The following is a 22,259-nucleotide window of genomic DNA, read 5'->3' as shown; positions in this document are numbered from 1 at the left end:
CCTACCAATCAAGACAAGCAACACCAGAGAAGAGAGAAATGAAACCCAACAAAGAGGATGACATCGAAGGCAGCAGTAAAGTAAGCAGAAGAGTTTGAGAAAAGTGTGATATTTAATACCATCAGAGGGTCAAGAGTAGGTTTTTCATCCATGGAAAAAAATAACAAACTAATATGAAAATAAAAACCAATTAGAGATTCTGTCGATTGTTGAAATAAAAAGAAACAGAGAATCCACAAAAGCCTCTGTGGATTAGCTGAGTGTGAATGGACACATTTGAAAAGCAGATTATCACGCCAGAGGGACAAGTTAAGGAATACTTCCAGTGGCACTACAAGAAAGTAAGTATGTGGAAAGAGCCCTGACCCGTGTGGCTCAATTGGTTGGGTGTTGTCCTGCAGAGCAAAAGGTTGACAGTTCAATTCCCGGTCAAGGGTGTGTCTGGATTGTGGGTTCGGTTCCTGGTCAAGAGCACATGGGAGAGACAACCAATCAATGTTTCTCTCTCACATCAATGTTTCTTTCCCTCTCTTCCCCCTCCGTTTCCCTCACTCTAAAAATAAATAAATAAAATAGAGAGGGCTGGAAAGGAGGAAGAAAGAGAGGGAGAGAAGCATCAATGTGTGGTTGCTTATCACATGCCCCCCAACTGGGGACCTGGCCAGCAACCCAGGCCTGTGCCCTGACTGGGAATTGAACCCGTGACCCTTTGGTTCACAGGCTGGCACTCAATCCACTGAACCATACCAGCCAGGTAAGTTTCTCTAAATTCTCGTTAACATGTTGTTTTCTGGGCTCTTTTTTCTTTTCAATAGTAGTCATCCTAATGGGTTTGGAATGGCATCTTACTGTAGTTTTGATTTGCATTTCCCTAGTGATTAGTGATATTGGGCATTTTTTTCATGTGCTTATTGGCGTTTTTGGAGAAATGTTTATTCAAGTCCTTTGCTTCCCTCTGGATCTTCACACCTTTACCTGTTCCTCAGCCAAGGCCTTCTGGGATCTGCAGAGTTTTGGGACCTCCAGCCCTTCAACCAGAGTTATGTGGGACACCCACCCGCACTTCCCATCTCCCATAGCTCCCTCCCCTGAGATTATACCAGAGGAATGACTCATTTTTACTGGGCACACCCCCCGGATTTCTGTTCCTGTGGCATTTTAGGGCCTGATGCTAAAGGCTGACACCCTGAGCTCTAGAGACAGGCTCCCAGGAGGCTAATTAGGCTGGGCTCATTGGACACTGCCTTGGCAGTCTTCACACGCAATCAGGCAGGTTTCCTGCTGGGAGCCAAGCCCTTGAATGTCCCCTAATGTCCCAGGGTGTTTTCCTCGCCCTTACGGAGATACAGAATTGGATTATGACTCAGTACCCCAGGAAGCTCCTCATTTTTGCCTCCAGAGACACAATGGTGCTGCCCTTGTGTGGGTTGGAGAACAAGCCTTAGCATCCTTGTCCACAGGGAGGGACGGGTGTGTCATCCTTCTTCTACCTCCAGGTTTCTCAGCACGCGTGCTTCTGGTGCTTTGGGCGTGTTCCTTCATGCGGGACTGACCTGCATGGCGTTGTGGGATGTTTGTCATGCCCGTTTTCTGCATGCACAAGGCTGACCCCACTTCCCCACTCATCCTGACAACCTCAGACACCCCACATATTTTCAAATGTTCCCTAGGAAGGTCTAATCCTAAAGTCTAATGCAAAGGCACCAAGTGGGCACTCACAGCAAAGAATTCACTGAGATTCCCAAGATGCTGAAATCATCTGATCTTTTCAGCTCTACCTTGGCCTGTCTCTAGGACCTGGACTCTCCTCTCTCTGAACAGGACCAGTGGTGGCCGGATGCTCTAGAGGGCACTATCAAGTAGAAACACCACACAAGGCAAGAACATAATTGAAAATTTCCTGGTGGCCACATTAAAAATGTTCAAGGAAACTGGTGAAATTAATCTCAGCAATATATTTTATTCAGCCAAATACAGCAAAAATTATCATTTTAACATATAAATAAGATAAAACTTGTTAATGAGGCACTTTACATTCTTTTGTGTACTGAGGTCTTGAAATCTGGAGTCTCCATCACACATCCAGAACCCCTCCACTCACACTGGCCACTCCCCGTGTGCCCAGCAGCCACGCGGCTAGTGGCCACCTCGTGGACAGCACTTACATACTCTGTTCTCCTACGCCCTCCACCAACTACTGCCTACTTCCCACCCCGCAACACTTTTGTCTGTGTGTGAAAATTTATTTTTTTATTTTATTTTTAAAAATATTTTATTTATGTATTTTTAGAGGAAAAAGGAGGGAGAAAAAGAGGGAGAGAAACATCAATGTGTGAGAGATACATCGATTGGTTGCCTCTCCCACGGCCCCAACTGGGGACCTGGCCCCACAACCCACGTGCCCCTTGGTCTGCAGTCAGGGCACGTGCCCTGACTGGGAAACGAACCGGTGACGCTTCGGTCTGCAGGCCGGCACTCAGTCCTCTGAGCTACACCAGCCACGGCTGAAAACTTTCAAACATGTAGAAAGATTGAAAAAAAATTGTAGCATGAATAGCCATATATGTAAAACCTAGTTTCTATAGTGTTTAAAGATTTGCATTATCACATACCAATTTATCTATCCAACCATCTTTTTAAAAAAATTATTATTGCCCAAACCATAAATATGCTGACTTTTCTTACAACAAAATTGTTATTGCCTACTTTTAAGAAGACTTTTTTTTTTTTTTTTTTTTGATAGAGCATAGTTTGGAAAGCCACTCAGGAAACTATTATCTCTTTGAACATTGTTCTACAAAAAATAGCCTAATCAGAAGTTTTCAGATCTTTAGGGCAAACATCCTTGAAAGACTCTTCCCTGTTTTTCTCCATTTTCATCTCATGTCCTCCTTTCCTCATGCGTGGATTCTCAGAAACATGGCTTCTCTCCCCCACTTTCCACGGGAGGCACGAGGCCTGACTCAGTGCGTCCTTCAGTCCCGCACAGTGTCACCGTGGGTTCAGTGAGGCTTTGGGGTCAGGCAGCCCTGGAATGGTTCTGGCTCTGCCACTTCCTGCCTCTGTGACCCACAGCAAGGACTTTAACTCTCTAGGCTTCATATGTGGTGCAAACAGAATAGAGTTGTTGTGAGGTCTGAGATAAGTTTGTACAGTGTACTGTAGCAAGCATTAAAAGAGTAGGTTGGGGAGGAAAGGGAAAAGAGTTATTGCTTATGAATGACCCCTTCCTTTGCAATTCCCTGGGGCCTTGTGAACACAGGTCCCAAATCTACCTGATACATTATAATCATTTATATTTCTGGCTCTTGTTCTAGGTAAAGAGTGCCGGGAAGGCAAGGACTGTGTCTTTCCCCCCAGCTCAGCACTAAACACAGGGCCTGGTTAAATAGGTGTTAGTTAAATAAATGAATATAGTTCTAAGTGTCACAATTATCTTTAGAAGGTGGTTCCAGAAAGTTACAGAGACTTGGCAAGTCGGAGGGGAAAGAACCTCAGATGGCATAGATTGCCCTTTCTCCAATATTTCCCTGGTTGTGCACAAGGGGAAACTGAGGCTCAGCAAAGTTTACTATGTTTACCTGCGTGTGCACATCCAAGAGCCCATGGGCACACCCTTCAGGGGAGGTGTGGAAAAGCAGTCTGCTGGGGTTGATCAGCTCCCACACATCCCCGAGGACTGCCAACCGGTACCCTCCTGCCACTTCCTGGCCTCTTTCAGCTGACACCAGTCGAGTTTCCAGTTCTAGAGTCTGGCCACTGTCGTCCTTGGTGGATGAGGTGGAGTGTGTGGCCAGGATTCAGACTATTCTATTTGGATGGAAATGGTTTATGAATATTTTTCCAAAGCTGCTATAACTTCTGTTGCTTCCATTATTATTAGACAAGTACCATGAAATACTAAAAAATATGGATTGTCAAAATAAAACTCAGTCACCTATAACCCCTCAGAGAGAAGCACAGTAAACACTCTATCGTGTAGCTCTCCAGACTTTGGTCTGTGCGTAGGCTCAAGGCTGGAGCGCAAACGTTCCCAGCACTAACCACCCTGTGTGCACCGAAGAGGTCACGTGTTCACGAACACCCAGATTTTGGAGGCCTTACTCCGCATCCAGATAACTCTGTGTCTCAGTTTACTCGTCTCCACCCCCATCCTGTATCAGCCTCTTTGTTTATGTTTGGAGTTTCCCCGGGGCTGCTGCACTTGCTTCGCACTTCATTCTTCTTTCCTCTTTCCAGCATCCCTTAGGCTTCTCCTGGCCCCGGGTAGCATGGCCTCCGTGAACCTTAGGGCTGCAAACCTCTGCTGCCTGGCACTCACATGAGGGATGGAGGAGCTTTCTGCTTACGGCACAGCACCAGGGATGTGTCCTCAGCTCGGTTCTTGATTTAGTCTGTTGAAAGAGGGAAAAGCCTTGCCCGAGTAGCTCAGTTGGTCAGGGCACATACAAGAATCAACCAATGAATGCATAAATAAGTGGAACAACAAATTAATGTTTCTCTCTCTCTCTCTTTAAAATCAATTCTTAAAAACTTAGAAAACCTCCTCAGGAAAATGACTTGCAAGCAAAAGTGTATTTTGAATGTCAATGGTTGCATATTAACTTTTTCTTTGTGTTTTTTCTGTAATGCTCAACTTTTTCTCCCAAGTGATGCCCTGGACCAGCTAGGAAGAAGCTCATGTATTTGAAAAGGCAAAATATAAAGAAGCGTGTTAATATTTTCAAAATATTACCCCTATCCCCTGTAACAACTCATTCAATAGGTGCCTGGACTGGTGATCGCATGGTCCGTATTCACGAGGTTTAGTGTGGACTTCTCATACGGGCCTCTCATTCAGGCCCTATGCCCCATTTCTGTTATTCAGGCCTGCCTTGGTGATCCTCAGCGAAATGCCGTTTTGGGTTTTTTTTTTTCTGTTAGGAATCTTGTTAAATTTATTTCTAGAAATTTTAGTTTTGTTATCTAGTGTTTTTGTGCTACAGCTGCCAGGTTTGGTATCAGGGTTTTGCTAGTTTTAAAAAGTACATTGTATACATTTTCAAATAAAGGTTTCTCTATTCTTTGAAACAGTTTAAACAGCGCCCGTTATTAGTAAGGTTATTTTCTTTATCTTTTACTCTCTTTTTTAATAGGCCATTTTTAGAGCAGTTTCAGATTCAGATTGGCTTCTTTCACTTAGTAATACGAGTTTAAGATTCTTTTGTGTCTTTTCATGGCTTGGTAGCTCTTTTCTTGTCAGTGCTGAATAATATTCCATTGTCTGAATATACCTTATTTTTTAGCTTATTCATTCAGCTACCAAAGAACATTTTGTTTGTTTCCAAGTTTTGGCAACTATGAATTAAAATGTATAAAGGACAACACTTATCTTTATATTTTTTATATAACATTTTTAGTGTTAAAATTTCACCTCGATATACCTAGAGAGTCTGGCCTGGCCTCTTCAAAAGTGAACCTTTGATCTAAAGACTTCATTCTTCAGGTCAGGAAGTTTTCTGTATTTCTTTAATGATTGTTTCTCCATGGGCTCTGTTCTCTACTTCCAGAATGCCTGTTATATAAGTACATTTGTTTCCCTAGGAATTTCCTCTCTCTTTCTCAGCCTCTTTATTATTTTTTTCAGAGTTGTGAGGAGGATTCTCGAAGCAGTCTTTCCTGATTTTGTTTTTAATCTAAAGTAAATTTCCTGTTTTTCATATTTCCCCAAATTCATGTATAAATACAAATTCATGTATGAATATTATTTAGAATATAAAATTGGGGATTTACTAGTGTTTTAGATTCTAGTAACCCTGGTAATAAGGGTATAATATCTCACATCTTTTTCATATGTCTAGAAAATGTTCTCTATTTGCTTATTTTACAGAGGAACCTAGATTTATGTTTGTTTGGGCTTGGAATTTGAAATGGATCTATAAAAGATTATGCAGGTGATTCTCAGGCACGTTGGCACCAGGCAGTGGAGAAAGAGGCAACACCAGCCCCGCTGTTAATGGCTCAGTGTTCCAGATTGGGAGATCGAGTTGGCCACGTGTAGGGAAGGGAGAGCTAGCTATACACCAATCTGGTTTCATCTGCATTGGATCTTGTATTAATTCCTTAAGATATGGGCCAGAATTTGGAATAGAGAGGAGTTAACTGTGTGGGTTCAAATTATGATCTATAAACAGAAATCAGGGTACTGTATCTTTTGACAGGTCAGAATATAAAACTGACTTATTTACAGTGTGACCACTAGGTGGTGCCACCAATTAGTAAAAACAGCGGTTGTTAACGCTGGACAACCACGAACCACTTGCAGCCAGTACAGGTTAGTGAGATTGTGTGAAGCTTGTGTGCACTTGTGATATGTGCATGAGTGTGTGGGCACACATTTCACAGTGCATGAGTTTGCCCACAGAGCAATGTTGGTTTACAAGTGCGTGCACACATGTAAGAACATGCACGAGTCTGTGCACCCTCCAAAGGGTGGGTGTGAAGCTAGATGATGTAAACTACAAAAGGCTGACCCATCAGCCACGTGGTCTTTACAGCCAGGAAGGTTGCTTGCAGAGTGTGCATTAGACCCCATCCTATGGGAGAAACAGCGACGGCACCCAGGACAGCTTTTCTGAGGAAGGGGATCCCTGGACACAGCCACGGGTTCCTCTAAAGTCATCAGTCCTATAAGCCCTGCATCCAGTCAGGCCTCCGAGCAGGTCTCAGCCACTTCTGAAGTCTCAGCACCCTTCCAGAGTGCCTAAAGCATCTAAGAAAATGTTCACCTTGGGATCCTATCTTCTGTCCAGGTGGGGAGTGACCCTGCACCTAAGAAAATAAATTTCTTGTGTGTGTGTGAGCTGTGGGGGCTCCCCCCAGTCCCTGCTCCCCAGAGTCATCCACATCCACACGTCCTCCCTCCTCTTATCTCTGTGGAAGGTCCCCCGCTGATGGTCTGACTCTCGCTCCTGATACCCTCTCCCTCCAGGAACAGAGCTGTCCTGACTGCCTGCTAGATAGTGTGGCCCACAAAGCTGGGGGCCTCAGAGAAGTCCCTTCCCTTCTCTGGCCTCATTTTACCCAACTGTCAGTGACGGCGGGGTCTGGGTGGTTCTGTGAGGCTCTCTGTGCTCACTGAAGTCCTGCAAGGGGCTGGAGTGGCATGGGACCTGTCTCAGAGAAACTCAGAAGGAGAAACTTCCTCCCCCTCCTTCTAGCAGACTTCCCTCCTTAACAGGCCCCTAGGGAAGGCAATTGGGCCCCCAGGGCCCCAAGAGGGGCAGGAGGAAGTTTTCACTCCAGCATCATTAAAAGTTCAAGTGGCTTCCCCTGGGTTCCCAGGGGAAGTCCCAGGGTTCATTAGACCCTCGGTCCCCTGGGCCCAATTTGGTTGAAGGAATGTTTGGCATTTTCATCCAGAGAAAGTTTTCACTAAGGGTTTGAGGCCTCCCTCTGAGAGCTCATCTCCCATGGAGGTCAAAGAGGAAAGGTCCCTGGAGGTCACCTCTTGCTTTGACACTTTTCCAGAGGAGGAAGCAGGCTGGGTGAAGGAAGGGGCTTGCCCAACGCCACAGGGAGCTAGCCTTGCCAGCTGCTGGAACATTCTTCCAGGTGGCAGGGAGGTGAGCACACAGGAAGGAGCAGAGAGGAAAGGGCGGGGGACTCAGCAGGGAGGGCCGCAGGGGACCAGTCTCGGGAATGAAGGCACAGAAGGGCAGTTGTGGGGAGGCCCTGTGTGAGGAAGAGCTTTGAGAACAGCCTGGCAAGCCCATTGCAGGAAGGACTGCCCAGGGAGACAGAGGGTACCCACCCTGAAGCATGTAAATCTAATGAATGAATAGAGGGGAGTTGGAACTAGCAAGGGGAGCGGAGCCTTCAATGGCTCAGGTCCGGCCTGCTCTGTAATTTCTCCACCAGCAGGAACAGCATGTCCAGGCTTCTGGGCCGGGAGGGTGAGAGGGCGAGCAAGGAGCCTGCCATTTATGGCAAGTTGAGACTGTTGAACTGGAAACCAGGAGGCTGGGACTGGGGCCTGGCCTCTCTGGGCTCAGCAGTCTCTTTCCTGCCACCTGCGGTCATGAGCTAATGCCCTGATCCTCTTGGTTCCCAGTCCCGGCGGGACCAAGGACCTGGAGACAGTTGTTCAGCCTCCGTGAATGAGGATAATCTGCCCGTGGTGCCTCACAGAGCCCCTGAAGTGTGGGACAGTTTGTTAGACATGATCTGATGTGGAGAGCAGGACCAATGCTAGACACATCTGGCAAGGAGACGCACCTAAGATGTCTGCGTGTGTGACCACAACAGCCGGTCTGCAGAGCGGGACCACCCATAGACAGGGTCCTGAGGAAACTCCCCACTTGGCATCAGAGGTGCCAAGACACTTGTCAAAAGACCCAGAGGGGTGGGGTACTCCGCTCTCAGGGTAGAACTGAGGCCGGTTCCAGACCACTGCTGAGACAGCTGAGTTCCACACTCCAGCATGCTGCTCCACGCCACGCTGATCTCCCTTGGCATCGGCCACCGGAGGCTCTGCCCTGCTGGACCGAGGACTTCACCTGCCCTGCCGCCCACCTGGCTCTGGAGATCCTCCCTTGCAAGATGCTGACGGCCCCCTTGCCCACCGTGCTGTCTCCGGGACCCGCAGACTGAGACTCTGGGACCCAGGTTCGTTATCCCCCCAAATCTGTCATGTGGTGTCATCACTGATTGTGTCTGAGTGATGAGTGTTGTCATTAGCTTGGGATAGATTTGGATTAAATCTGCATTAAGAAAGCTGAGTGACCCCGCACTAATGAAGTCCGAGTGAACAGCAGTCACCTGTGTTGGCTCCCTGTTAGTTCTCGGTGCCGGTGTCACCTGTAGGACCAGTGGTCGTACAGGCAGCTCAGCACCTTTGGTTCTTAAGGCCAGCTTGTGGGAAAGCCTATTTCGTGAATGGGCACTCGTGACACCCGACTCAGTCCCAAGCACTCTGTGGCCCGTAGGACAGGAGCCGGACTCTCGAATGACAAGTCCTCCCAAGTCATCCAGTTCAAACTCTGCTGCAATAATATCAGTGGAAACGTGTCAGGAACTGGTTTCATTGCTTTCTAAATCTTTACTCCTGAATCCTTAGACAACCCTGTGAGGGAAGGTACTCTCGCTGGCCATTTTACAGATGAGGAAACAGGCACAGAGAGGTAGGTGACCTGGTGCACAGTCACAGAACCCAGGTTCTTAATCACTGTGTTTTACCGTCTCTAAAAGAGGGGGATCTGAGGCCCGGGGGTGGGGGGAGGCCTGGTCACTTGGCCGGGCAGCAGGCATGGAGGCCTAGGCCTCTCCTCTCCAGACTCAGGGCTGTCCCCTCCACATCTGCCCGCCTGACAGTCTTCTGTCCCCACCCAGCCTCCCCCGGGCCTCCCTAGAGTTAACAGTAGCCTGGCCTCACCCTCGGCCCGCAGATCCAGCCCAGAAAGGCTGTGTCCACATTTCCTGGCGGCTTTCCAGCCAGCAGGAGCTGAGACAACAAAGCGCAGTCACTGTGAGGGCTGAGCAGAGGCTGCCGAAGGGGAGGAAGCAGCAGAAGCCGCTGAGCAGAGGGGACGATCCCGCTCTCCAATGCTAGGCCTCCTGGGCAGCACGACTCTCGTGGGCTTGATCGTGGGTGCCGCTGTGGCCGTGCTGCTGCTTCTGCTGCTGCTGGCCACTTGCCTGTACGGTGGACAGCAGGACCATGACGTGGAGGGGAACCGTCCAGCTGTAAGGAGAAACCGAGTTCGGCGGGCCCAGCCTTGGTTCTTCCCAGGCCGGGGCCACCTGGGACACTTTCGCCATCCCCATCATCCTGGCCGTGTGCCTCACGCGCACCACGTGGGCCCCCATCACCACCACCCGCACCACCACCACCTCCACAAGGCCCGCTTCCACGCCCACCGAGGTCACCGCTGATGCCTGTGGATGGCAGCCACTGCCTGCCCTACCACCTCCAGGATGAGCGCACCCCGGTGTTCCTGTGCAGAAAGGCACCTCTCTGTGGTGAACCCAGGGGACTGCGCCTGGGTCTTGCTTGGGCTTCATTCGCATACGGTGCCCCTATGAACCATGGAGGCAGAGGACAGAGGAACACCTGGGGTGGCCCTGTGCATGCTGCAGGGTGAGGAGGGTGAGGGTGGGGTTGATCTTTTGGGGATGGACATCACCTTGTGACTGTAACTCCCAGCGGGCATCTGAAGTGCACGGCTGCACTCCGATGCATGAAAGACGTACCTTGCTCCCTCTGAAGGGCTCCTCCTCTGACGTCCTGGGGCTTGGGGTGGGGGGCTGGCTGGGAGGGGACCTGGCAATGCTTTTTTGTGTGGAGAAGGCAGTATCAGGCTGCACAGTTAATTCACTGGTGCCTTAATACCAAAAACATAAAAATAAAATAAAAACCACCAAGAAGCTTTGTGAAGAGGCTCTTGATTGCGACTCAAGTGGGAGGGCGGGAGCGGCCAGGCTCCTGTCTGCACTGCCGTGGGACCTCCTTCTCAGATGGGAAGTGAGTGCCTGGACTGGCTTCTGCCTGGGGCTGAAGGCTGACTGTGCAGATGGGGAGACGGGGTGGGCTCCTCAGTGCCCCGTGGAGAGCAGGTGAGGAGGTCACAGGGCCTGAGTTCTGAGGGCCTGTGTGCAGCCCTGTGCAGAGGGGGCTCTCTGTGTACCAGTGGGGCTCTGTGGGATAGCCTGGGGCTCAGAGAGAGGAGGGATAAGGCCATCCACCCTGGCCCCCAAGTCTCTCCCTCACCTCTCTTTCCAGCCCATCTCTAGAGCAGACTGAGCTCTGGGACCTGCAGAAGCCCCGCTCCGCGGGCTGTGTTGAATGCAATGTTTCTTTGGTAACTGGGTCAGGGTTTCTTATCCAAACCGTGAGTCCCCAGCCAGCCTGCTCTCCTGGTGCCTGTGTGTGGCAATGGGGTTGGGAGGGAGGGGCGGTTCTACAAACTGGGGAATGTGGTGCTGAGCGTCCTAGGAGAGTGCTTGCCTCCTCGGGGTCTCAGTTTCCTCTTCCCTGAAATGGAACAGGTAACAGAGACTCCTTGTTTGCCAAAGCTGGAGGCATGTCCCAAATACCCCAGGAATAGCTGGCAGAATTCCTCAGGGAGGAAGGAACTCTTGTCCTGAGGCCTGCAGCCTGTGCCTGTGAGCTGGGGTGGGGAGTGGAAGGAGGAGAGGCTCAGGCCTGGTGAGATGGTGGGGAGGGGCCTGCGAACCAGCCACAAAGTCAAAGGCCTGCTGACTCACTGGAACAGAATGTCCTGTTTCTCTTCCCCTCCCTGATGGATTCTCTGTGAGTGCTGGGGTTGGGGGGTTAGGGGGAGAGAGAGGCAAATTCACACTGACAGCCACACTAGATTTCTGGGTTGGGAAAGTGGACCAAGAGTTGCCATGTGGTGTTGATTTTATCTCTGAGGGTCCTTCAAATCCACCTCCCCTCCCCTCCCCCACTGTGCACCCTGAGCTCTTGCCCCAGCCTGGGTCCCTGTCACAGCCCCTCTGAGTCCGCCCAGCTCCAGGCCTGCCCCTCTGTGAAGCAGCTCCATGCTGCAGCCTGAGGGGTCCGTGGAAACTCCTCGCTGCCCTTGGGATAAAGTCTCTGCCTCTTGGTTGGCCATTTGAGGCCCCTGGCCTGGTTCTGGCCTACCCCCTTGCTCTTTTGTTCCAGCCACACCTTCCCAGAAAACAGCCTGAACCTTACCCTCTCTGTGCCTTTGTCCAAGAAACCCTCCCATGGGTTTCCAACTTATTATTGTTTTTGTTGTTTCCTTTGGAGCCCTGACCACACTTCATCTCTTTCCCCAGAGATTCATGGCAGGGCTCATGGGCTCTGTCCTCACAGAGCTGAGAACTCTTGGAGGGCCCCCTGCCCCCAGCACAGAAGCAGCCCACACAACAGGTCCTCAGGAAGGATTCTCAGAGATTCAGACTCTCTGGAAAAGTAAATATGATTGGAATAACCACTGCTAGAACTTTGGGGCCTGAGGAAGCCAGGGAGAGCATAGGACCCTGTGGGATTAGGTCTTTGGGCTCCTGGGGCCTCTGAGGTAGCTTGTGCCCTGTCTCCCCAGTGCTAGGGATTCAGGGGAGGTCTGAAAGGCAGGAAACATTTAACAGGTGGAGGCTGTAGCCCTCTGAATTGTGGGCCAAGGTTGATGGCTGTCTTGGTCTTCTCGACTCTCCTGGTAATGCGGATAAATGGAAAGAGACTGTTGAGGTTGGTTGGGGGTGAGGGTACAGAGCTGGGGGGACGAGGAGGCCGCCCAGGCTGGCCCCCAGGGCTCTACCTCATTCCAGCCCATCTCCAGGGCAGACTAAGCTCTGGGACCTGCGGGAGGTATCTGACCTTTGCCCACCTTTGTCTGTGGTTATTTTATTTCATTTTATTGTTTGCCCTGGGCTTGAGATGCCACAATGGGCATTCCACGTTGCAGACTGCCCGCGTGAGGTCCAGGAAGACCTATAAGAGCCTTCAAAGCAGACTGTGCCCGTGTTCACTATTCTAACCCAGGTCCCTCTCGTTTCCCCTCACGGCCCCCTCTCACACACTGAGTGCCTATTATGAAGATGGACCAGAAGGCCTATTTTACAGGCAAATCAAAGAAGGGTCCACAAATCTCAGAAACAGAAAAAGAAACCGACACGAAGCAGGAGGTAAGAGGGCTGAACCCTTGTCCTTTATTCTACTTTAAAAATGTTGAACAACGCACACCTACCACAGCTGGCCCCCAACTCCACCCACCCACAGAGTACAGGCCAATGAGACAGCAAAGGAGCAAATAACCCAGCTTGAAACCAGGTCTGCCTGATACCCTCTGCCTCCTGAATTGACTAGTTCATCTTCGTAATTGGATCTGAAACCACAGATTGGCTCCTCACGTTTCCTTCTCTCTGCTTCTGGTTGTCCCAGTTAACACAAATAGCTCCGGGTGTCCGGCTTCCTGCCATGGCCCCAGCTTGCGCCATGTTCCCCCTCTCAGAGGAGGAGCCCCGCGCCCAGGTCTGTTCAATCATCTTAGAAAAGGAAGAGCAAGGATTTGACAGGGCATCGTACTCCCAACAGTCACTCTCCCATTCTGGGCGTAGGCAGTTTCCTAAAGCTGGCACTAAAAAAAGTTCACTGGGGCCTTGGAGAAATTAAAAAAGACCCAGGCTGTGTGATTTTGGACTAGCCCTTCACCCTCTCTGAGCATCGAACTAGGGGGGAAGGCCAGGAAGGCCAGGAAGCTCTTGTTATCACTGCAGACTAGCAATAGGCCATGTAACCTCGGATTACCAGCATCTGAATCTGTGAAACGGAGACAATGTCACTTCACAGGGTCGCTGGATTGATTATATGAGGTAATGCCTGGCTGCGTCCTATCCCTGGAATTATTGTTTCTCACTACTCCACCTCTCAGAGTTTGGGTGAAGTGGGCCAATAACCCAGCCCCCAGTTTTAGAAGTGGTGGCGGTCGCAGGAGGAGTTGGCAGACTTACTCAGTGGCCTGGGCCTGGCTCACCCCACACCTCCCTGGGTCAAGTGGAGAACCTGGGGCGGGGGGCAGGGCTGGAAGGGTATGGGTGGGGGGTGGGATAAGCATAGTCATCAAGGGTGACAGGCAGCTCGGAAGGTCCTGGGCCTTCACAATAGGAGGAAGGAATTCAGGAAGTGCTTCCAGCCACTCAGACATCTTGGAGCCTAGTCCCAGGCGGGACCAAGGCCGCAGCACCCAGCGTTGGGCATGCTGTGCCCTGGCTTCAGGGGTGGCCACCAGGTCAGGAGGCCATGGTACCACATACAGCCAGAGCTGTTGTTCCGGGAAAGCCCAGGGTAAGTGTTCTCAACATCTGAGGGGGAACGGCGGGTGTGAGCAGGCAGCACGGAGGGCCGGGGGGAGGCCAGCACAGAAGAGGGCTTCTCAGGGAACACTGCAACACAAAGGGACTCAGATGTCCAGGCCTTATCTAAACAGTGCTCCCCTTGCCCCCCCGCCACCACCCCTGCAGAAAAGGATGCCAGATGAGACAGGCCCTCCCCCACCGCCCCTGCCAAAGGCCCCGAAGGCCCCGAGGGCCACATGCTCCCCTGACCTTACCCAGGGCTGGCATGGTCTTCCTTTCCACCTGTCCCTGCCCCCAGCACAGAGCCAGGGCCTCAGGAGGCAGCAGAGAGACTGAGTCAAGGACTGGCCCAAGGTCTTCCAGGGGAGGAGTCCAAGGTCATCCTAGATCCGCAGGAGGGCACGTGTTTTGTCTTTTGTCTGAGTGTACAAGCTCTCCTGAAATGTAGGCGTCACCAGCGGGCCGGGTTGGCAAGGCTCCCTGGGAGCGAAGTCTTCTGCCCCCTCCTTCCAGCTCCTCCGAGTTCAGGGAGTCTTGCACACACATCTTTCAGGACAGCGCTTCTCCCACAGGCTGCCAGTGGGATTGACCACAGCTCCTGGAAGTCTGGCCAGACTTAGGACACCGTGACAGAGGTCGGAGTAGTGCCATGTGGGGCAACTAACAGCCTCAAGGGGGCACGACCCAGAACCTCAAATCAGTATCTTAGAAGACAGCAGGGAGAGCAGCTGGAAGAGCCAAGTCGCTATCACCACCCAGAGCCCTGTTTCGGATGGGGAGCTAAGGCTCCAGGAAGCACCCCAGGTTGCTCAGCGTGTCAGCTGCCACAGGGGGCCATGGAAACAGCAGTGATTGGTATGGTGGCGGTGCTGTTTGTGGTCACTGTGGCCATCACCTGTGTCCTCTGCTGCTTCAGCTGTGACTCAAGGGCCCAGGATCCGCAGAGGGGCCCTGGCCACAGCTTCACGGTGGCCACGTTTCACCAGGAGGCTTCTCTCTTCACGGGGCCCGGTCGCCGTGCTCAGCCAGTGGCGGGGGCCCGGGACTTCTGGACCTTCATGTGAGGCCTTACAGCCCCCAGGGTTGCTTTGCTGGTGGGTCAGACTCACCCAGCTCCCAGCAAGCCTGCCCTGATGTCCCCCTCTTCCAAGTCTGGCATCGCTGCTCTTCCCTGCCTGTATCCAGCCAACTCCCTATTGCATTCCACCCTGGGTTGCTGTGCCCTCCCACCTGGGAGACCCATGGTGGTGGGACCAGGTGGGAGTCAGCCCTGGACCCTGAGAGCTCAGCTGGACCCACCCACAGGATGGGGCTTAGGAAGACTGTACAGTGTTGGGTTGCACAGTGGGTGAGCTCTTCTGATCTACAGGGGAACTGGGACTTACTGTAAACAGGGTTTGGTCAGCTCAGGTGAACCCAAGGATGCCCACGGAACTGGCTCTATGGCTACCAGAGGAAGCAGCACTCTCAAGAGGACATTTTTACAAACCACTTCTCATCCGCCCCCCTGACTGAGTCTTTTTGCTCCTTGAATGTGCACAGGCCACAGAACCCAACCGTGAGGCCTGCCCTGCCAGCGCCTGAAATCAGCCCTGAAACTCTGAAACCAAGGGGCCACTTCCTGGGAACAAACGGTTTATTTTATAATTGAAAATGTATATCCTTTTATGGGTGTCCCAAGAGGCAGGGTTGGAAAACCACCAAAGGACTCAGAAGAGAAAATCAGTCACAGAGTATGGGATATTTTATTAACAGAAAAGCCAGAAAGAAGACTCTGAAACATAGTTTGAATGAGACTTTATTACTCCATTCTTATTGGTCACTTTTATCCTTAGAGAATGTGAGTGACTTGAGTCGCTCAGGGTTGACAGAAAATCAGGAACTCAAAGACAACCCCAAGTGCGTTCAAACGCCGCGTTACAGTGAGAGCGGGCAACGGAGCTCTCCTTTCCGTCACAAACACAGAAAGCCTCAGATTTTTTCACAGAAGATCTGTTTTCTCTGTACCCATGAAATAAATGTTGTGCCATATTTAGAGTATAGTTTGAAGGGTACAACATTTTGAGTCTCCTGGCTGGTATGTATCTATTCAGCCCTGAACAAATGGCTCTCCCAGGACCTGCCTGTTGAGGAGGGCAGGACGGACCCTGAGGGGGGCTCTGGCCCCTGAGTGTGCCCAGGCAGGCCACCTTGGCCATGTGGTTGCCACAGGAAGAACTCCTGGGGAGACAGAGAGAAAGAGAGAGAGAGAGAGACTTGGGTCTGCAGAGGGGAGAGGGGTAAGTGGCCAGAGACAGAGTCAGGTTGATGGAGAGGAATAGAGTGGGTGAGCATGGGGAGGGGAGAGGCACAGGCGGGCTCCTGGGGACCATGTCTTGATCATGTGGGACCCATGCACGTGGAAGGGACTGGCTGCAGGGAGGACCTGAGGACTGAGTAAAGGGAACTGTTGCAGGTCGTGTTACTGAGACAAAGTTTGGGGTGCAAGATGTTTATAGGGATCAATGCCTGTGAGGGAAAGGAGGAGGGAGCAGGATTGGATAGAAGTCAAATTTTGACATAGGCCCTTCATATACCCCCACCTTTGCTGTCTCTGAGTGCTGCCCCTCCTCCCGCCCCCCTGAGTCTGCCTACAGGCAAAGTAGCTCTGGGCTGAGGCAGGCCTTGAGGTCCTTCCTTGAAGGGGTCCTGGGTGGCGCATCTGCACAGGAACTCAGCAGGCGCCTGTCCCGGAGGCACTTGGACCAGTCAGAGGTGGGTGAATGTGTCCAGGCACAGAGAAACGCCTGGGAACAAGAGCTGCAGGTGGGCAAAGATGGGGGTGCAAGATCCGAGAGGGATGAAAAGAGTGGGCCTCGGGTGCTCTTTGCCCGCTAATGAGTCAGCTCTGCTCCAGGGCAGGTGTGCTTCAGCAGGACCGATGCTAGGACCCCGTGCCCAGGACTCTGCCCCTGTACTGAGCGGGCACAGCTGCAGGCTGGAACCATGCGTCACTCTGAAAACAAAACACTGGGGGAGAGGGGCCCAGCCTCACTCTACAGGTGATGGCCTGTCTGTCCAGCCCTGTCCCAGGAGAGCAGGGAGTTCGAGAAGGGAAGGCGGTCAAGGCCAGCACCCGAGAGCAGGCTGACAAAAAGAGGAGCAACTGGAGAAGGGAGAGGAAGGCGGGGAGCTGGTGGGGCAGAGAAGCAGGGACTAGGGTTGCCAGATGTAGCAAATAAAAATATAGGACATCCAGTCAATTTTGATCTCAGAGAGGCAGCAAATAATTTTCAGTATAAATATGTCCCATGCAATATTTGGGACATATTTACACTAAAACATTTGTTGTCTAGCTGAGATTCTAATTTAACCAGGTGTCCTATATTTTACCTGGCAAGCCTGCAAAGGAGAGAGTAGTTCTCAGACAGGGTGGGTCAACTAATTGAAAGCATCAAAGGGGCCAGCAAAGCACAGAGAAGAGAACTTGGATATTGCAACACGACAGCTGACCGTGAGCTTGGTGAGAACAGTTTGAGTGGCATCCGGGAGCAACGCTACAGTGGTGTGCTGGTGTATAGGGTGTGTGCGTGTTGGGGGGGGTGTGTGCAAGGGCAGTGGGAGCTGAGGAAGGAAAGATCGAAGTTGGGAACCTAATGAACAAGACAAACAAGTGAGTAAAATAGAACCAGAGACATGGAAACAAGGAACAAACCAACAGTGACCAGAGGGAAGGGGGGAGGGGATAACGGGGGAAAGAAGGGGAAGGGACTAGTCAAGGAACAAGTATGAATGACCCATGGACATGACTAAAGGGTGAGGACTGACTGTGGGATCAGGGGTGTGGGTGTGGGCATGGCAGGGGAGAGCAATGGGGGGGAAAACTGGGACAATTGTAATAGAACAACAATAAAACAAAAAAGAAAGGGAGATCGCAGTTGCAGGGAGTTTGAAGGGAAGGAGAGTGATATATTGTGGCCAGAGAGGCATGGCCCCGAGGGAGAGTTTATCCTTATTTTTAATAAGGGAGGGAAGTTGAACCCACGTAAGGAGGACTGGAGAGGGAGACACTGAGTACGCCAGCAGGGAAGAGACCGTGGAAGATGTCCCTGGGGTGGCCTGGGGGCCAGGCCTGGGTGTGGTGGGGGTAGGAGGATGCTGCCAGGAGGGGTGTTGGGGGTTACAGGTAAGTGCTGCAGGTGTGCGTGTCCGGGGACAAGGGGGTGAGGGAGTCATGCCAGATGGCCTGTTTTCCCCAAGAAGCAGGAGCATCTGCTCAGAGGTGGGTATGGGGGGCAGGGCAGGGGTGAAGCAGAGCCTGGGGTGAAGGATGATGTCTGGGAGAGGGGGTGAGCAGCTCTGACACCTGCTTTTCTCAGGTGTGTGGAACGTGGGGGTGCGAGGCTGTGTGTGGGGAATGGGGTGAGTGTGGAGCATGTGTGTGATGTGTATGGTGTGTGTCGTGTGGTATGTGTGTGTGGTATGCATACATATGTGGGTGGATGGGTGGTATGTGTACACATGTGGGTATGTGTATTGTGTGGGGTGTGCACACACAGGTGGGGGTGTGTGCTGTGTCTGCACACATGCGGGTGCGGGTGTGCATTGTGTGCACATGTGTGTGGGTGCATGTACACACATGTGGCACGTGTGCGAGCATGCCTGTCGTGTGGGGGGTGTGTGGTGTGTGGTCAGCCCACAGTGCTGCTGCCATTCTGCCCACTGCAGCCTGTTGTGTAACGAGGAGGGGCTCCAGAAGAGTCCAGCCAGAGCTCCTTCTCCCCAGGAGAGGGAGGTGGCAGGCAGTGCAGGGACACAGACTTTGGCACCAGAATGCCAGCAAAGCCGGGAGTGTTTATCTGGTGGCAGCAAGGGAAGGGGTTGCTCCAGGTCACCCTGGAAATCTGGGGCGGAGCCACAGTGGCCCCAGGCCTCCCAGTTCCTAAATCCAGCCTTCTCTCTGTTCACTCTGCTACTCTCACTAGTTCCTGTTTCTTGGCCTCCTACTGTGCGCCAGGCCCTGTGTCTCTGTGTCTCCCCCATAGGTGCTCACAGCAGCGCATCACCCCATAGCCGCCTACTGCGAGGTGCTCTGGGCCAAGGCCTCCCAGAGCTGCTGCCCCAAGGACCTCACGGAGCAAAGCTAAACTCCTTGTTCTCCGTGAATGGGGTCTGCCTCAAGCAAACCCTCAGTGGGCACATTTTATAGCTTCAGGATGAAGGGAAGGTCAGCACACCGGGGATTTGACTTGCTCTGGCCTCCCTGCACAAAAGCCTGGCTCCCACCTGTCCCAGCCCGGATCTCTGACTTTGAGGAGGAAAGCAGTCTCCACCATACACGAGCCTCACCCCAGATAACATCTGCTGAGGGCTGGACTTCTGACTGAACAGACCTCAGCTCGGAGCCAGCTCGCAAGGCCTCCCAAGGCTTCTCACTGCACAGACAGACTGTGCCTCCCCACACACCATCTTGCTTCCCCCTCAGCCTCCTAGGGCTTCCCTCCCAGCTCCACCCCTGCTCTGTTCCACCCAGCCCAGTCCTAGCCCCCCCCCCACTAGCTCGCTCCGCCCCCCCACTAGCTTGCTCTGCCCCCCCACCCCTGTTTTCCCTAGACGAACAGAGGGGAGGAGAATCCTGTCCTGCCTTACCTAGAGGATGTATGAGAGGGGGAAGATCTCCAAAACCCAGCTGTCAGGAGGGGCTCAACCCCACCTTGCTCTTTCTCTCCACTCCCGCCTGTAATTAAGGTGGTGTTTCTCTCTGGGACAGGCTGCATTCTGGAGTCAGGAGGCCCTGAAATAACATGTTTTCTGGAAAAATACCTTCCTTAAAGGAAACCACTTTTTCCAAGGTGTAGAAAAGGGTCATTGTGTCTTACCAGGTCCCCACTCCCCTCAGGAAATGACACTTGAAAAGACAGTTATAGCCATACACACACACACACACACACACACACACTCAGCCAGTACATTGTAATAGTGAAGACCTAGAAGCGGCCGAAACACCAATCAGGAAGGGCTGGTCCAGCAAATCCTTGCACAGCCATAACGTCGAACACAGGCTTAAAACAATGAGGTAACTTTAAACTCATTAACACGAAAGGGCATTCAGCATTTATCAGTAAGGAGAAGTAGAGTAAATGAGAGAACTGTAAATGCCATGCAGTAAAACTGCATTTCTGTTAAAACACACTCAGGTGCATGGAAGGTGCCCAGAAGAAAGCTGCTCGTCTGGGTCTGAACCAGCAATCGTCTTTGGGTTTATGTTTCCAACCTCTTCCCTTTTTGTTTATCTGTATTTTCTGTAATGAATGGTTTACTTTTGAATAAAAAAAAAAAAGCAAGAAACTAACAAAGGAAATGAAACAAAATTATCATTTTTAATTATAAAATAAACGAAGTCCTATCTGAGATAGAAATCCAAAAACATAGTCAAACATAGACCTAGAAATAGTGACAGATAAATTCTCGGGACAGAGGAGCGTGGACAGGGATAGATACATGTGTGCGCACGCACCCCCCTCTTCTGCCTCATTCTCCATGTTGGGGTAGGCTGTGGAATGGGGTGATGGCTGCTAAGTTTCCAGAAAATGCTGGCATTTAGGAGTGGGGGTGACTGCCGGGCCTGAGTGATGTGTTTGGCTGGCTGGGCAGAGTAGAGGGGGCCACCCGGTGCTTCTTGAGGCTTCTTGAGGCAGCACGTGGATCCTGCTCCCAGGTCCAGAGTTCGGGCCAGGCTGTAGAACCTGCCAAGTCAACCCCCACTCCCCAGCTGTACAGGAGACATCAGGGCCCATGGCTGGAAGGGACTTCCTTGTCACCACTTAAGACTTCTAGACCAAGGCCTTCCCAGCCTCCCACGAGCCCCACTTAGGAAGCCAGGGCTGTGGTGCACCATACAGAGAGGCCCTCTGTCCTTACCCTCGGGAACTTCTGAGACGCAGGCTCAGCCGCTGCCCCTCAGCCTGACCCTCCCTGTGCCCTCTCCCCGCCCCCACGGTCCCTGCACAGACCTTACCATTGCAATATGCTGAGACTGGTCTGCCTGGCCTTACCTCATCACTGCCCCCTGGCCCTCAGAGGGATCTTCCTCAGACAGATCTAAACTCCCTAGAAGGCTACTTTGTGGACTCTGTTTCCCGCTTTAGATTTGAAATCTGAGGTTGGCATAATAATGGTCTCCCAAAGGTGTCTGCACCCTAATCCCCAGAACCTGTAACTATGGCATATTATATGGTGAAGGGGAACTACAGCTGCTAACCAGTTGACCTAAAGAGAGGATTAGCCTGGACAATCCAGGTGGGCCCAATGGAATCAAAAGGGTAACCAAAGGGACCCTTAAATGTGGGAGAGGGAGGCCGGAGAGTCAGGTCAGAGGGATGCGATGTGCAAAAGACTTGGAGACAGAAGGATCCACCTCTAGAACATGCACAGAAGCTGCATGGGAAAAAGCGAGGAAACAGACTCTGCCCCAGAGCCCCAGACAGCAGCCCAGCCCCGCAGATTCCTTGACTCAAGCCCATCAAGCCCCATCTTGGACTCTGGCCTCCAGAACTGTAAGAGAATGCATTTACCAACCTAACAAATTTGTTATAATACATGTGTTGTTTCAGACCTCTAAGTGTGTGGCAATTTGTTACACAGCAAAGTATCTTTGACTAAACCTTAAGGGTTCACCAAGATGTAGGCTTGAATCTGCTCTGCTTGTTAATCCCACACTTGGGGGCATCTGAGGGGGGGCAGGTATCAGAGCTGAAGAAGGCTGCTGGGTGCGGGGATGGGGGGCTGGACTACCTTACAGATGAGTGTGGGGTGACAGAAATCGCACTTCCCAGAGCTGGGGCCAGGAGGATCAGAGCCACAGTGTGGATGCTGATGGCCCCGTGCTGGGCACCGTGCGGTGTGTGTCTCCAGTGATCCCAGCCCCACTGCATGGAAACGCCCACACAGGTGTGTGAACATACACGTCCAAGCGTGTTCTTGCAGTATAATTCTTACTAGCAAAACATAAAGATTCAAGTATCCACCCATAGGGAAATAAACAAATCACGGTACATTTTAAAAAATGAATTAATAGCCATTACAAAAAATGAAGTGACTTGGGAACTGCCCATTATAAATAGAGAAATAAAAATAGCCAGTTACAGAATGGTCTCATAAAAAAAAAAAAAAGAAAGAGCCAATAAAGAAATAGCCCTTTTTCCTAAGAAAACAAAAATAAGAACACTCCTATGTTATACACGTATGTACATGTGTTTGTGTGAATGTTGAGAAAAGTCTGGGAGGATATGATTACCCCTGGAGACCAGCTTGGAGGGAAGAGGAAACTTACTTTGGATACTTCTGTACTTGACTTTATTTCAACAAGCATGAGTTGGTTTTTATTACATGTGATTTTTTAAAAAAAGATGGCACAAAGGTTAAGAAAAGCAAACTATACTTTCTTATCTGCAAAAGCT

General features: G+C 51.4%; 2 protein-coding genes across 4 annotated transcripts; both read left to right on the top strand.

Annotated features, from left to right (window-relative positions):
• The first annotated feature begins 7,715 nt into the window (after positions 1-7,715).
• Positions 7,716-10,393, top strand: HRCT1 (histidine rich carboxyl terminus 1). Its single transcript, XM_024560242.3, has one exon. It carries the CDS (start codon positions 9,583-9,585, stop codon positions 9,910-9,912), a length of 330 nt encoding a protein of 109 aa, XP_024416010.2. The 5' UTR covers positions 7,716-9,582; the 3' UTR covers positions 9,913-10,393.
• Positions 10,394-10,478: 85 nt separating this feature from the next.
• On the top strand, positions 10,479-15,844 carry SPAAR (small regulatory polypeptide of amino acid response). 3 transcript variants are annotated; one of them, XM_045195062.2, is made up of 3 exons: positions 10,479-10,593; positions 12,509-12,651; positions 14,394-15,844. In XM_045195062.2, the coding sequence occupies exon 3, from the start codon at positions 14,658-14,660 to the stop codon at positions 14,883-14,885; it is 228 nt and encodes a 75-aa protein (XP_045050997.1). In that variant the 5' UTR covers positions 10,479-10,593; positions 12,509-12,651; positions 14,394-14,657; the 3' UTR covers positions 14,886-15,844. The 3 variants fall into 3 exon arrangements, with proteins under 3 accessions (XP_045050997.1, XP_045050996.1, XP_045050995.1); XM_045195061.2 differs by lacking the exon at positions 10,479-10,593 and adding an exon at positions 11,235-11,290; XM_045195060.2 differs by lacking the exons at positions 10,479-10,593; positions 12,509-12,651 and adding an exon at positions 13,688-13,810.
• Positions 15,845-22,259: the final 6,415 nt, after the last annotated feature.

Source organism: Desmodus rotundus, chromosome 1 (genome assembly GCF_022682495.2).
Source record: "Desmodus rotundus isolate HL8 chromosome 1, HLdesRot8A.1, whole genome shotgun sequence".
Lineage (NCBI taxonomy): Eukaryota > Metazoa > Chordata > Mammalia > Chiroptera > Phyllostomidae > Desmodus > Desmodus rotundus.
The sequence above is the reverse complement of the archived record's forward strand: the minus strand, read 5'-3'. Positions and strand labels throughout refer to the sequence as shown.